This window comes from Bufo gargarizans, chromosome 5 (assembly GCF_014858855.1).
Source record: "Bufo gargarizans isolate SCDJY-AF-19 chromosome 5, ASM1485885v1, whole genome shotgun sequence".
Taxonomy (NCBI): Eukaryota; Metazoa; Chordata; class Amphibia; order Anura; family Bufonidae; genus Bufo; species Bufo gargarizans.
This window is the reverse complement of record NC_058084.1, coordinates 268,015,156-268,031,350: the sequence shown is the minus strand read 5'-3', so window position 1 is coordinate 268,031,350 and position 16,195 is coordinate 268,015,156. Positions and strand designations below refer to the sequence as shown.

General features: G+C 43.3%; 1 protein-coding gene across 1 annotated transcript in view; it reads left to right on the top strand.

The window, feature by feature from the left end:
• MYO10 (myosin X) overlaps positions 1-16,195 on the top strand; it is a 230,000-nt gene that overhangs the window by 85,347 nt on the left and 128,458 nt on the right. Inside the window, exon 3 of the mRNA XM_044295842.1 lies at positions 3,994-4,152. Within this exon, the coding sequence (XP_044151777.1) occupies positions 3,994-4,152 (159 nt within the window). The remainder of the gene's footprint in view (positions 1-3,993; positions 4,153-16,195) is intronic.

Sequence of the window (16,195 nt, the reverse complement as noted above, 5' to 3'; positions counted from 1 at the left end):
GTCTTTATATTTCATATGCAGTGAAACCTCTTTGAAATGCCCAAGCTAAATTGGTCATGTCATGCTAAGATCGGAGGGTCATGTCAGAGAGACTATACAGTATATATGAGAGACTATACAGTATAGATATCTATATATATATATATATATGTATATATATATATATATATATGTATATATTTACAAAAAGCTTTCTTTTACTTACCCATCTCCTCCGCACTGTATATACAGTACAAGTAATCTCTCTCATTATATATAAATGACTCTATATATTATGTTTTATTTGATGAAGAGTACTTTTATCCAGTATACTGAGGCATTACATTACAGTTACTCATGTCTAGGTGAGAATAAAGTTTTTATTGATTGGCTACCAAAATAAAAAGTGTATGTTCTGTGGATTGGATTAGCTGGCTCCTAAAGTCCACAGTATTTTTCCATAACTGATCCGTGGTATCCAGATGATGAGAAATATATCCTTACACTTATCGCAGTGGTGTACTAATAATACAGTATATACACATGCACTGTCAGCATTTTTGGACTGTAAGCTTTCATGGTGCATCTTCCAGCTGACGTCACGTTTTTGAGAGTAGATAAGGTTTGCATATTTTGTGTTGGATAAGCCATAGTCAAGGATGCAGTGCAGTTTAATTTTGACTCTCGGTTAAAGAGCTTATCTATAAATCTTGCAGATTGTTTGGGTTTAACCATTATCTAGCTTTAAAAGCAATCAGTAGGCTACAAGGTCATTAAACAGAGAACATTTCTGTTCAGGCAGAGTGGACCTGCTCATTGCTGGAGCCACAGATGTGACTTAGGCTACTTTCACACTGGCGTTTTGGCTTTCTGTTTGTGAGATCCGTTCAGGGTTCTCACAAGCGGTTCAAAACGTATCAGTTTTGCCCTAATGCATTCTGAATGGAAAAGGATCCGCTCAGAATACATCAGTTTGCCTCCGTTCCATCTCTATTCCGCTTTGGAGGCTGACGCCAAAACGCTGCCTGCAGTTTGCTGACGAAGGCTGGACGGGCCGAAACGCGTCCATTTACTATAAAGATTTATGGAATAAATACTAAGCATATGAATTGAAGAAGCCATGGTCCGCTGAGATTCCTTTGCTGTTGACTCAATGGAGCAGATTTACTAATCAAAATATGGCACAATTATTAAGTATTTTAGACACGTTTTACTCCTCGCTGGTAAAGGGGGCATGGCTTAGTGGAAACGTTTATGGCTTAGTGGAAACGTTTATGCAAGGTGGTGGTATTCATTTAGACAAAAGGTCTAACAATGCAGTACATTTATCCTACATCCTGAGCAAATGTAATAGATTTGGCGCATCTTTAGACTGTCTAATCCTGTGATGGCTACCCTCTGGCACTCCAGCTGTGGTAAAACTACAGCTCCCAAGATGTACACTGGCTTGGCTGTTCTCAGAACTTCATAGAAATAAATGGAGCATGCTGGGAGTTGTAGTTTCACCACAGCTGGAGAGCCAGTAGTTAGCGATTACTGGTCTAATCTGAGTAGACCCAGTCTAAAGGTTAGACCACATTAGTAAATTTTGCCAATTTTTTGTAGTAGTCGTCACTGTAGCCCTTCACGCCAGATATTTTAGCGGTATTAGGGCACCTTAGAAATGTGTCATGTGAACATATTCCTATCGGTTACTATACATATCACTATTACAGTCTATTACTACCACCATTAATGTACATTACATCTGACATTCTTAATTCTATGTGTGTTTTGGTGGAAGTAGTCCAGACAGCCCCTTTTAGGACTCAGATTGGTTATATCACACTTTTTCCATTCTCTAGCTGTCTGCATTACACTCCTTGACTATGGTGAAAGACACTGAAGCTTTAACATGACTTCCACCACAGAGCAGCAAAACTCACATGGACATTCCTACCCCCTAGACTAAATGATTAAACAGGAGCGGTAATATTCTACAAGGGTCTGGTTTTCATCAAATGAGTCTGTCCTCAGGAGATTTAATGTATAGACATATAAGGTACCAAACTACCAGAATCTTACAAAGAACCAGAAAGTCTGGAATGTATGCCACAGGTCACGAGTATGTCTCCGGAGGGTGTGCTGCTATATACTGTAGTTGCAACTTGGCTTTTGGAGACAATGTATTTGAAGGAAATGCATTATTCAATAGACTTCCCTACATTGATGCACATTGTTTTACACTAATAGTTGCATTCAGTGAGATATTTCAGCGTATTGTCAGAGAACTGCTGAAATAGTCTGGCATCCCGGCACTAACTCCGCAGGATGCCACATTCCTAAACTTGTAACGTGAACCCTGGGCCTCACTCCCCCCACCATCCATAGGGCCAAGATGTGAGAGCTTTAGCAAGTTTAGGGTATATATGATTGCTGCTAAATATATACAAACAAGAATCCCCCCAAGCAGGATAGATTTCTGAGATATTTCTGTTCTGCAGTGTTTTCTGGTTGCTGTCTGATCCCGGATGCAAACGCATAGCATGTACTTTTATAGTAATCATGCGGGAGAACAATTGTCTGCCTATTTTAGTAATTGTACTATTACAAAGTGTCAGTGATAAATGGATGCAATTTCTAAATGTGGTTTATTTCAAATATGAAGTAATTCATTTAGGCTAATAATGCTTATTAACTGCAGCATACAGACATGCTCTACCCTTACATCATTTATATGGCTATTCAGATATTTTCTCATTAATGTGTTGTTAACAGCCAAGGTAACTACAGTCTTTTAGGAGAAAATTGCAGGCTGAACTACAGTAATAATATAATAATAATCTTTATATAGTGCCAACATATTCCGCAGTGCTTTACAATCCTGGGGTTCATGTACAAACAGAGTCATAAATAACAGCAATAGACAAGTCAACAAGTAAGGCTACTTTCAGACTGGCGTTTTGGGTTTCGTTTGTGAGATCCGTTCAGGGCTCTCACAAGCGGTCCAAAACTGATCCGTTTTTCCCTTAATGCATTCTGAATGGATAAGGATCCGCTCAGAATGCATCAGTTTTGCTCCGTTCCGCCTCCATTCCGCTCTGGAGATGGACACCAAAAAGGTGCTTGCAGCATTTTGGTGTCCGTCTGACGAAACTGAGCCAAAAGGATCCGTCCTGACACTATGAGGAGAAAAGCCTTGGCTGCCAAACACAGTACACATTATACACTGCTCCTATCTGGGGATTACTGCCAATGCAGGTTCTGAATACCTACTGTATGTGCACTCCCACGGTCCTGGCCACCACAGAGGCTAGTGCTTCTTCCTATGGTGTGCATGCACGACTTTTGTCTCCGTTTCAAAAATCTTCTTTCTGAGTGGAAACCTAACGGACCCCATTATAGTCTAAGGGGTCTGTAGGCTCTGTTCGGCTCAGTTATGTGTCGAATCCGTCCTTTTCGTTCTCCTGCTCCGGCAACTGAGCTGAAGAACAGACAGGCTGAAGGGTGATGTGAACGAAGCCTTAGACTGTCGGACAATGCCACTGAAAACAGCGGGTTAGGCCAACAATAGCTTAATGTGTATGTGCGCCTTTGCACTATAAACATTAGATTGGCAGTAAATCCTTTCACAATCATTTGATAGATATCTTATACAGTAAATGGTCAGCTTTAGTTCACTTTGTAGACCAGCCACATTGAGATGATTGGAGGCAGCACCATTATTTGGTGGCTTATGAGCTGTCCCTCAACAATGATAGTATGGAAGTCGTACCTTGTTTAATAACAGCTGCATGTCTTTTTCATTTTAATGTGCAACAAAATTTCAGAGCATGCCAAAATGGCTGGTACATGAGAGACAAACTTAATGATAAAATCATGTTTCTTTAGCTACCCAAAGACAGCAACAATACTTCTCAGTATTAATGAAATGGTTGCACTGCCATTTTACAATTTTGGGGTTTACAAGTGCACTATTTGAATCTATTTTAAATATGAACTGAAAATATATTTTTTTTTTCTTCTCTTTTTTAGGTATTTACATACAAACAAAGCACAATTACTCGGCAGAAGGTAACCACTATGCATCCAACCAGCACAAATGGTGTAGAAGATATGGCAGCACTCTATGATCTTCACGTAGGATCGATCATGTACAATCTCTATCGAAGATACCACGAGAACAAAATATATGTAAGTGTTATTTTACTCAGTCAGCCATAGGGATGACCTCCTTAGCAGTAGCTTAGTTACTTACTTGTTAGTGACGTGCAGAAGAAATTGTCTTCTAAAATTCTGCTTTATACTGGTCGTTCAATTGTTATATTTTAAATGGTATATCAGACTGCCAGATTTTCTACCCGATAATCGCTAACAATCATTCCTGTGAACACTGTAGGAAGGTACGAGGGGTCGTCATTGATGGTAGGTATGTGTCACCGAGGTTCCTGGCCTTGGTGAAGTAAGAGCCGGTATTTTCATGTGTCAGCGGCAGCTAATGCTGATTGACACTTTTGCTATTTAGTATGGCTGTAAATAGCTGATCTTGGACGGCTCTTATTGGGAGTAGTCAAAGTGCTAGGTGGGTGACTATTCCTCACGTTCCAGGCCGGGTTTTAACAGCACCTGGCTATACTTAAGTTGGGCTCAGCAGCAGAGAACGCCCTGTGTGTTGTGATCTGAGCCCTGTGCTGGGCTGAAGAGCTGAGACCCGTGTGTTGGGAGAGCAGGCCACCTAAAGCCTGCATTTAGACTGCTGGAGGCAGAACTGCCGACAAGGTGACTTTTTTTGTTATGTATGAACTTTCTACTCTGTGTGAACAAACACCAACTCTGCAAAGAGTGTTTTTTGTTTGACCTTACGTGTGAATAAACATGGATATTTGAATTATAAACTTGTACTTTGCCTCTGTACTTGTCACTACCAGAGCTTTGAGACGTTCTCACAGCTCTGTGTCTCCACCCCTGTGATGATGTCACTTAGAGTTTGGAGGTGTTCTCACTGTTCTGTTTCTCCGCCCATGTGATGAGGTCTTTACTCCCAGCTGTCTCTCGTGATTTCCCTGCCTTTAAATCACCCCTCCTCCTATTGCAGGGCGTGGATTATATTTCTCTTTTCAGTTGTAGCTCTGCCTTGAGTATCTTCACTTCTTTAGCTACTAGTTCTCTGGACCTGTGTTCTGCTGCTGCAAGCACTCCGGATATTGCCAGCGGCCCTTGGATCCGTCTTCTCTGCGGCTGCAGCTCCATCAGACCATCTGCGGCTGCAGACTTTGTTGTGTACCTGGTGATTTCCTGACTGGATCTGAGGTGGCCACGGTTCCCTCCATATTCTGAGCAGGGCACCGGTGGCCGTGCCCCTTCCACTATTGTAGGGGTTACAGGGCTCATCAGTCTAAGGTACGCGGGCATGCCTCGTTCCACCATTTGGATCCGGGCATGTGCTTTAGCAGCATAGGGAGAGTGTTGAGGGTCTGACAGGGGTCACCCTTTCTCTTCCCTAGTTTGGGGTCCGGTCAGTAGCTCTTCTTACTGTGTATGCTCTGGTTACCCTTAAACAGCCGTGACAGTACTGCACCTTCTTATCCCGACTACTAGAGCAAATCCCCACAATTGGTGGAGGATGCGGGCAAGTGCAGTGAGGCTGGTGTGAAGGCCGAAATCTTTTTGTTTTTCCGGGCACGGTTGTATGTCTTACATCAAACCAGCGAGATTACAACCCGGTCCCTCGACAAAATGGAAGCTGTCACGAAAGCCCTTGTGGAGGCTAACTTGCAACAGCGGGAGACTAATAAGCAGGAAACCAACCAGCTGCTATTGCAACGTGATGGCTTTACAAGGGGCAGGAGCATCCCAGAGCATCCACAATGCCCAAAAAGCGGTCCGTACAGCAATCCCTAAGATGACCCCCTCGGGCGACGTTGAGACCTATCTGGCGGTATTGGAAAAGGTGGCCGTGAGGGAGAAACTAACCCGAGATCAGAGGGCTGAGATCGTTGCTCTGTTCCTGACATCCGGACCCCAGCAGGTGTTTTTCGACTTACCAGATGATCAAGCGACCGATTACACGACAGTAAAGGGTGAGATTCTGGCAAGACTGGGGGTGAATGTGTTGGTCAGGGCCCAGCGGGTGCATCAGTGGGATTTTAACCCAGCTGAACCCGCAATACCTCAGTATTATGGTCTGTTACACCGGTTGCAACCAGCTGCTATTGTAACGTGATGGCTTTACAAGGGGCAGGAGCATCCCAGAGCGTCCACGATGCCCAAAAAGCAGTCCGTACAGCAATCCCTAAGATGACCCCGTCGGGCGATGTCGAGACCTATCTGGCGGTGTTTGAAAAGGTGGTCGTGAGGGAGAAACTAACCCGAGATCAGTGGGCTGAGATCGTCGCTCTGTTCCTGGCATCCGGACCCCAGCAGGTGTTTTTCGACTTACCAGATGATCAAGCGGCCGATTACACGACAGTAAAGGGTGAGATTCTGGCAAGACTGGGGGTGAATGTGTTGGTCCGGGCCCAACGGGTGCATCAGTGGGATTTTAACCTGGCTGAACCCGCGATACCTCAGTATTATGGTCTGCTACACCGGTTGCAACCAGCTGCTATTGCAACGTGATGGCTTTACAAGGGGCAGGAGCATCCCAGAGCGTCCACGATGCCCAAAAAGCGGTCCGTACAGCAATCCCTAGGATGACCCCCTCGGGCGACATCGAGACCTATCTGGCGGTGTTTGAAAAGGTGGCCTTGAGGGAGAAACTAACCCGAGATCAGTGGGCTGAGATCGCCGCTCTGTTCCTGGCATCCGGACCCCAGCAGGTGTTTTTCGACTTACCAGATGATCAAGCTGCCGATTACACGACAGTAAATGGTGAGATTCTGGCAAGACTGGGGGTGAATGTGTTGGTCCGGGCCCAACAGGTGCATCAGTGGGATTTTAACCCGGCTGAACCCGCGATACCTCAGTATTATGATCTGTTACACCGGTTGCAAAAATGGCTGTAGCCTGACATGCTGAGTTCCTCTGCTATGCTGGACCGTCTGTTGGCTGATGTATTCTGGAGGGCTTTGCCGTACCCTCTCCAGCACTGAATTGGGCCAGGTGTCTCCTGGTAATGCCCTTGAGATGGTCGACTTGGTGGAGCGCTATGAGGCTATCAGGACTCTACAGGGGGGTTCTTTTGGGAGGGGGCAAACCCCAGAAATTTCAACCCCAGACCCGGTGAATGGTGCCAGCAAAACCCACCCAGGATATACCCCCTACAGACCTTGCTCCGATAGTCTGCTGGCGGTGTCAGGAGACTGGCCACATAAGGGCCGACTGTCTCCATCATGATGAACCCATGGATACGAACTATGGTTTACCGCCACTCCTTGTATGCCAGGAAGCTGTCTGCAACAGGTACCCCAGAGACTATAGACAATAGTCACCTGTGCCAGGTGGAAGTGGGAGACACTCTGGCGGTCATATACTGGCCAAAAAGTCAGGGTCGTGTGCATCCATGGAGACTTAAAGGACTATCCCACTGCCCTGGTGTCTCTGTCCACAGTGGCCAGCAGGTGGACCCACGAGGTGGCCGTCACCACCAATTTACATTATGAACTTATAATTGAGAGAGACTTCCCGGATTTCCCAACACTGTGGCCTGATACAAAAGTCACCAATACCCTTGAGAGTGGCGTAACCCCAGTAGAGTGGCCTTGCTCACGAGGGAGGCGAGAACCCTGGGAACCTGAGACCGAAGGGCCAGTGTTAGGGGTTGCCACCACTTCACTTGAAGGGGGGGAGACAACCCCGCTGAGTGTAATGGTGGGAGACGTGGAGGATTTGCCACTGGGTCCTGAGTTGGCAGACCTCAACGTCTCTGGGGAAAATTTCGGTACAGCACAGCACCGGAACCCAACACTATCTCGGGCCTGGGAAAATGTTGCAATAGTTGATGGTGAACCTCAACAACCTGGGGCCGAGTCGATGTTTCCCCGTTTTGTGGTTCATCAGAAGATGCTGTTTCGGGTAAACCTGTAAACTGCGGGTGAGCATGTTTAACAGCTGGTAGTGTCCAAGGCGTATCGCAAGCTCGTGTTGGAGCTAGCCCACCAACATGTTATTGGGGGACACCTGGGATGGCAGAAAACGCAGGACCGGATACTGCAGTGGTTTTACTGGCCCAGTGTGTTCAGAGAGGTGGAAGAATTTTGTAAGTCTTGCCCAACCTGCCAGATAACTAGCCCCAGCCACATTTCCGTAGTCCCCTGGTACCTCTCCCGATTATCCGTTCAAGCAAATCGCTATGGATCTCATAGGCCCAGTACCGAAGTCCACTAGAGGGCACCAACACATCTTGGTTGTCCTAGACTATGCCACTCGGTACCCGGAGGCGGTGCCCCTGCGACATACATCAGCCAAACTCATAGCTAAGGAGGTAATGGAGATGTTTTCCTTAGTGGGGCTACTTAAAGAGGTTCTGACCGACCAAGGGACCCCTTTTATGTCAAAGGTCATGAGGGAACTCTGTAAATTACTGCACCTAAAACAGCTACGGACGTCCGTTTATCATCTGCAAACGGATGGCCTGGGATAAAGGTTTAATACAACATTAAAAAACATGTTAAAAAGAGTGGTGTCTAAGCATGGGAGGAATTGGGACCTTCTTCTGCCCTATCTATGTTCGCAGTGCGAGAGGTGCCCAAGACTTCTACTGGGTTCTCACCCTTCGAACTGCTATATGGCAGACACCCTCGCGGTCTGTTGGACATAGCGCCAAAGAGGCGTGGGAACAACATATAAAAGTGTAATTTAATATGTCACCCAGATGCAAGAGCGGATCGAGACAGTGTTGCTGCTTGTTAGGGAACATATGGAGGCAGCCGAGCGAGCCCAGAGTAGGGTCTATAATCGGCAGGCTCGGGTCCGAGTCTTTAACCCAAGAGATCGGGTTTTGGTTCTGGTACCGACAGTCGACAGTAAGTTCCTGGCTAGGTGGCAGGGAACCTATGAAGTACTCAAAAAAGTTGGTGAGGTAAACTACGAGGTACACCAGCCAGTGCGGCGAAAGCCGGAGCAGGTGTACCATATGAATTTACTCAAACCTTGGAAAGATAGGGAGACCAGTACAGACGACACCGCGCGGCCAGATTTTTTAGGGGAAGAGGTTCCTGATACAAGGGAAGCACGTCCATTCATGCGCAGTCCCGCAACGCCACCGGCTGTCACACGGAAGGTCCGGGACTGTGCATGATCAGATGTTCCGGTGATGCAATATGAGGAGCAGGCGATTGAGACAGCTGATTGGCTTCTGGCTACTTAGGAGTCGCATATAAGAGGGGCTCGATGATAGGTGGGTTGTGCCCTATGAAAAAGCGCCACTCCAAAACTGACGTTGGGCCGGTCCCTCCAACCTAGGTCTGTATTATCTTTTAGCATTATAGCTCTCAGTCTATATTTGGTTGACTTGGCAGTTCCCATTGTGGGTTTACTGTTGATGCCTACTGGCACCTTTCAGCTCTAGTATTATGGGCCTGTGCTTATCATACACTACTGTGACTGCTGAGCCTCATTATTGATGAATATCTGTCCCTGTCGTTGGAGGGGTCTTTTCGTCATATCCTCGCAGTTTTTTCAGTATATGTTTTTTATTATTTATGTCAAATGTATATGTCCACATGTTGGATGATGTAATAAAGTTTTTGCTTACGATTTTGTGTGGCGTTCTAGTGATAAGGGTTTGTGTTATGATTCCATGCATGGTATATAGGTACAAGATATATATTGGAGTAAACTATATATATATATAGATGTTACTTTTCATTGGAATCCTGCCTGTGATGATAGTGAGATGGCTACTAAGAAATTATTTCTACAGAATAGGAATTGTTATCATATTATGAGGTTCTTAATTCTACCGCTTTCAGCGATGAGGGATGCCGCAACTATAATACCAGGCATGAGAAAAAAAGCTGTAACTGCAAATCAGAAAATGAAATAACTAATACCTTAATTATTTTCCTGATAACCACATCATGCTGCCATTCCCTCTAAAGTGCCGATACTTGCATCAGGGTAAGATAAGTTCGCGTTTGTCTGGAGTGTGCCCTGGCCGGTGGCTCCACTCCTTTCTATATTGTATGTTCGCGCTCACATTAAACGCTAAGTGACATCACTTAGTGAACTACAGATGCGCAGAGGAGCCAAAACCAACGCGTTTCGGATACTTTGCTATCCTTTATCAGGGAAGACGCGTCAGGGTGACAATATTTTACAGCAGTAGCAGGCTGCTGTGGTACTGCAGGGTTAGGCAACAACATACAGTGGTATACGAGCGCTGGTGTCTGTGTTATTCTAATTCCCCTTAAGACTAATTGTAAAGTGTCTGTGTGCAGTTTTTTCTGTAATAATGTGATAGTAACACCCCTTTAAATTTAGAAAACAAGACAGGCATATGTTATGTATTATGTATTGCTTTCTCTGACTTAAAGGGGTTGTCGCATTTATTATGTAGATAAAGTTAATTCAAGCAACTTACTAATGTATTGTGAGTCTCCATATTGTCTCCTTTGCTGGCTGGATTCCTTTTTCAAACACATTATACACTGCTCGTTTCCATGGTTATGAGTATGACCACCCGACAATCCATCAGCGGTGGCCATGCTTTCTCACCGTCCTATGTGAGCTCCCACGGTCCCAGCCACCAGAGAGACCAGCACTCTTTCCTATAGTGTGCAAGTGCAGCCACCGCTAATGGATTGCTAGGTGGTCGTAACCATGGAAACAAGCAGAGAATTTGGTTCCAATCTTTAGGACATGGTAGTGTTAGCAGACACACAGTGGGTTTTTTATTTTCTGTACTTTGTATTTTGCTTGATAAGTTTACAGAACTGCATTATCACTTGTGTGTATGGGACACTTCCCGTAGCTATATCTCACAGTGCTGACCTAGAAATATATCAACCACAGAGTAATTAGCATTTTGCTTTATATTTCCACAGTACATTTCAATTCTCAAAACGTCAAGATGCACATGGCTTCATGACAAGCACTTGCATATATAGTTTATTTTATTTTTTTGCAGTTACTGCACATAGATTGTAGTTGTCCTTGCCTGGGGAAGACTGGAGCCATCTGGTTAATTATCTTGTTCGTTCAATCTCTACTCTTGCAATCATTGCTGCAATATCCGGAAGTGTCAATTAAATTATTTTCGTCTCATAATGTTTTTTTTTAACTCATCGCTGCCAAACACATGGAAGCATTAATAGTTACTATTTTAAAGAGTATCTGTCACTGTGACCAGCTCCATTAAACCAGACATGTTGTCTGATAGGGTTGATTGGGGTGACTCTGCAAACGATATTACCAAGGCAGAGAGATTCTTATTCTCAGTTATATGCAAATTAGGTACTCAGACTACTGATGGGCTAGTCTAGCCCCTCGGAGCACGACTTCACCACCGCCTCTCCCAGTTGTTATTCCCCTCTTTCATTGACATCCTCACTTCTCCGATGCCTAGCCCCGAAATCTCGCACATGCACAGGTGGCAGTGCCAGCAGCAGATGTGCAGTGAAGATCCCACTCTGAGATCTTCACTGCAGCAGTGCATGCGCAGGAATTCAGGTTTAAGGGGCAATGAGGATGTCTAGCTATGTCAGTCTCACTAGAAGGGGGAGCAGTATGCCTGGGTTTATAGGGTTGATCATGGTGACATGCTCTCAGAGCGGCTCTTGCTATTGTTGGTTATACATGAATGTGTGCAGAAAGCTGGCACAACTTGCTTTCCTCACCTACAGCACCATACTGTATATATGTAATCCCAGGGACACAACAGTTGCCAGATTATCACACCTTCCAAAATTATATAAAAATATTCTATAATAATAAGATCAGTAATATTATTTAGGGACTGTCATGAATGATGTCGATATGCATACAGTAGAATATTTTGGCACTGGAAATATAAAAAACACAGAAAATATATAGTTAGAAATAACTATCAAGTGGGGGTCATCCCCTTTTCTGGAAGACCTATTTACCGTATTTTTCGCCTTATAAGACACACCGGCCCATAAGACGCACCTAGGTTTTAGAGGGGGGCAATAAGAAAAAAATATTTTTCATTACACCTCAGGTACACAAGTACATGATGCCCCAGTGTTAATTACTGCTTAGGACATCAGATCATTATGTACCCACCCCTGGGCATCAACTCACCTAGAAAATTCCCTGTAGGGTCTATGGCCACTTTGCCCTGCTAGAATCTAACTATCTATAGTAAAGAAGATAGTTGGCACAGTTTTGCATAAGGCAGCTCTAGAAATGTCCTTTATCCAATCAGTAATAATCAAGAGTCTCTCACCACTCCATGCTTTTAAAATCATGCATAGAATATCGTGCAAATTTCATTTATTTCAGTAATGCAACTTAAAAGGTGAAACTAACATATGAGATAGACATATACATATATTTCAAACCTTTGTTATAATTTGGATGATTATGGCTTATAGCTTAGAAAACCCCAAAGTCTCAATTTTGAGGTCCCCTTTGCTCAGGGGATATGGATTAATTAGCTGACTAGAGTGTGACACTTTGAGCCTAGAATATTGAACCTTTTCACAAAATTCTAATTTTAAGCTGCATTAATGCAACTCCTTTTTGCATTACTGAAATAAATGGACTTTTACACGATATTCCAATTTTTTTAGTTTCACCTGTATGTTACACCTTGGGCAAATGTTGCACTGACTGGAGAGTGTCCCACTGTGCGAAGACCCCCCCCCCCCCCCCAACTGGTAACATTTAATTTTACCTTTAGTCATAAACTTCTAACAGTAATAATTGGCAAACAACACAACATAGGGTTATAAAAATAAATGCACTAGAATTGCCATGTCCAATACCTGTACAATTATTTACTAAAATAGACTTATCAGAAGTGGCGACAGGTCCTCTTTCAGTGGACAAGCCACTAAACTTGGATCCTTGGTCTTTAGCCAAGCCAAGAAATAGAAATCTAAATTTTCATGGTAATTGGCTAATTTCTCATTGCATTTCATCAGTGTAATACTTCAGTCCTTCATGAGTTCCATATTGCTATTCATCATTGTAGTACTGATGCAAGTATTAAGCACTTATTAATTGACAACGATTTCCTTTCCCATACTGCATGATTGCTTGGCCGGCTCATAATCACAGCATTAACACATGGAAACTCTACACAGTCTGTTTTTACTCACTACGAGCAATGAACCAAAGCACAAAATATTATATTCTTAATGTATTATATTTGTAATTTCGTAATTTTTGTTCACATTATCTTACCATAAAATTGCTGCGTAAAGAAAATGATTATCTAGCTTTTCACTCTCCATGAGTAAAGTCTAAATTAAATTGCCATCCATACTCCAGACTGAGACATGGCGTTGTAGATGGTCTGTATAAAGTCTCCTACGTTTAGATTCAATGGTTGGTGTGGAATGAAGAAAAATAATATAAAATTATACATACATGTTCAATATACATTTTAATGAACACGGGCACCAAGGTGGCACATCTTACAGAACCAGAACAAAGGGATACCTATTGGTGCCCTGGTTTCTTCTCAATCGCCTATTCAAATAGTTTTATTGGATTTTGGTAGACAAGTAGAATTGTGGGCACCATTTGAGAAAGGGATTGGATGTAATTATGTAAGTAAGGGGTTTAGTGCTCAAATGGGACATGATTGGCCCTGGTGGGATCTAAGGTTCTAGGCTGCAGTATTTTTTTTCCATTACAGCAAATGTTATGTTCTACCACACCATCAACATGGTACAATTTTGGCAAAGTATCATTCATTTTAGCTGCACCATAGTAAGACAGTTGTGATATGGACTGCCAGTGTTGGGGGCCTCTGACTAGTTCTGAGTGGTCACAGTCATTTTACAAATTCCATAGCTTATTCAGTTTTGAAATCCCAACTCAAGCATAACCACCAATGGCTGTCCACGTCAGAAGATGCGTTTAATGGTCTGAGATATTTTCCGTGATTACCTCCCTTTATCTTATGTTAATTTCAGGAACATGTCTTGAAGATGTGTATCAGGCTATCTTGTAATTGCTTTGAAGGGACCATAGTCTGATATTCTCCAGCATTGAATGGGATGGTGTAATTTACAGTTCTGCCTTCCCACACTCTATAAAATATGCATGGAATGCAAAGCTTTATGAAACGGAAACTTCAGTCCTGATATGAAATAAAAGCCATCTTTAATCCGGTACTTCTATCTTTGGAGCTGCATACTTCTCAATTGTGTTAAAGGCTGCCTGCAGCTGCGGAGAGTATCATATGTGGCCCTAAAGCATTAAACAAAAAGCACACTCAACCTAATTACTAGAGAATTTAGTAATAATATACAAAAATGACACAGAACAATAAATTGTTTTGTCCACAGTGATTCAGGCTTATGCATTCCAGGCCAGTGAAATATACCAGCAAGGCCAATTTATTTGCATGTATAAGGATAATTACTTTCTTTCTTTGTTGTTACAATTTGGGAGAAACTGATACAAGGAACAATTCCCCTCAATAGCCTGTGGGGAGACTCTGAATCAAAGCTGAAGTCCAGAAATTTGGACCTAAGGCTACACTTTATGCAAATGGCATGTGACTTCTTAAGTCCAATGTTCCCCAACCTTTGGCTCTTCAGCTGTTGCAAAACTACAGCTCCCATCATGCCTGGCAGCCTATGTCTTTCTAGGCATGATGGGAGTTTTTGTTTTGGAAGAGCTGTATAGCCACAGGTTTTTGATTATCTCTTTAATCATTAGCTTTATAGCGACTGTAAATAAAGCTTTTTGAACCTGAAGTGGAGTCAATAATCAATGTATTATAAGATAATGACCATTTGCATATAATTTGGACAAAGGTCCAAAAGTTTGAGTTTCACAGACTCAGTACATAATGAGGTTTTAATTCAACAGGACTGGCTCTGGCCAAGTATTATGTTTAATCAGCAGAATCTAAAGCTCTGTTCACGTTAGCATCATGGTTTCTCTTGTTAAGGAGCAACTGTCAGCAGAATTAACCCTATTAAACCAGGCATACTGTCTGGTAGAGTTGATCCTGCTGAGTGAAACAACCCTTCTCTTGTTCAAATGAGTGGCCCCAATTTGGAGAAATTAGCCTTGGTTTCTGTATACTAATGGGGGCTTCAGTGCACCAAGGGGCAAGCCTAGCTTCTCGGAGCACCAAAGCTCCTCTTTCTTCTACGTTATCCACTTACCAGGGTCAGGCAGGAGAACAGTTAGGATGCCTGGACCTTTCACGCAAGGTGGGGTTGTGAAGGAGCTGGATCAACCCTACCAGGCAGAATCCTGCTGACAAATGGCCTTTAAATCAAACAAACGCTAACAATTTGTGATGGACTCGGCTTGTATCTTCCATTTTCACATGGCTGATATTACTGTTGAATAACTGTGTCATTGACACGCTGGTTCCCTTTGCCTAGTAATACATTTTGTTTAAAGCTTAGAATCCATATAATAATATGGGATAACTGGAAAGTAGCAAGCGCCTTTTATATCACCGTGTATACCGGTAGGTACAGCATAGTTTAGAGGGGTTGGGTGGTCGTACTTAAAGAAACGGTTGAGGCAATAACTGCTCAGTAACATTATTAGTAGGACCAGCTTGTGACAAACCTCTAATTTAGTTGTTTTTTTTAAGAAGGTGGCTGTCAGACATAAACTTGATGAACACTATCATAAAGGTGCAAACGTCATAAAATCTCATCAAATATTTGCCCTGGTAATGAGAGAAAACTGTAAAAGTAATATGCTAATCTTGTTTTTTGGAAGTAAAGCAACTAGAGGAAAAACTTGACACACTGTCAGCCTGCAGGAGTCTCTGCTTGCAAGCGACTCAGGACTGCGGTTCCAGTAATGGCCGTGGCGTAGTGTCTTCTTTGTGGGCTGACAATGCAAAGGGTGAGGGTTATCGCTGCAGCCTGTTGCCTGACAGCCAGGAGCAATTTGGTCTAACACTTACAAGAAAGAGGGTTGAAAACGGCTGATCTCCTGAGACTCATATATTTCTTACTGTTTCAGTTGAGGGAAGAATTGCTAGAATTTAGTTTTTTCCTTTTGTGCATTTTATATGTTTAGTGTTACTTTAAAATTAATATTGTTTGTGATTAAGGATAGGATGAGATGGCAGATATTTAGAGTATTACCATTCCCCTGTGCTTATTGCACCAGGCCTATGCTA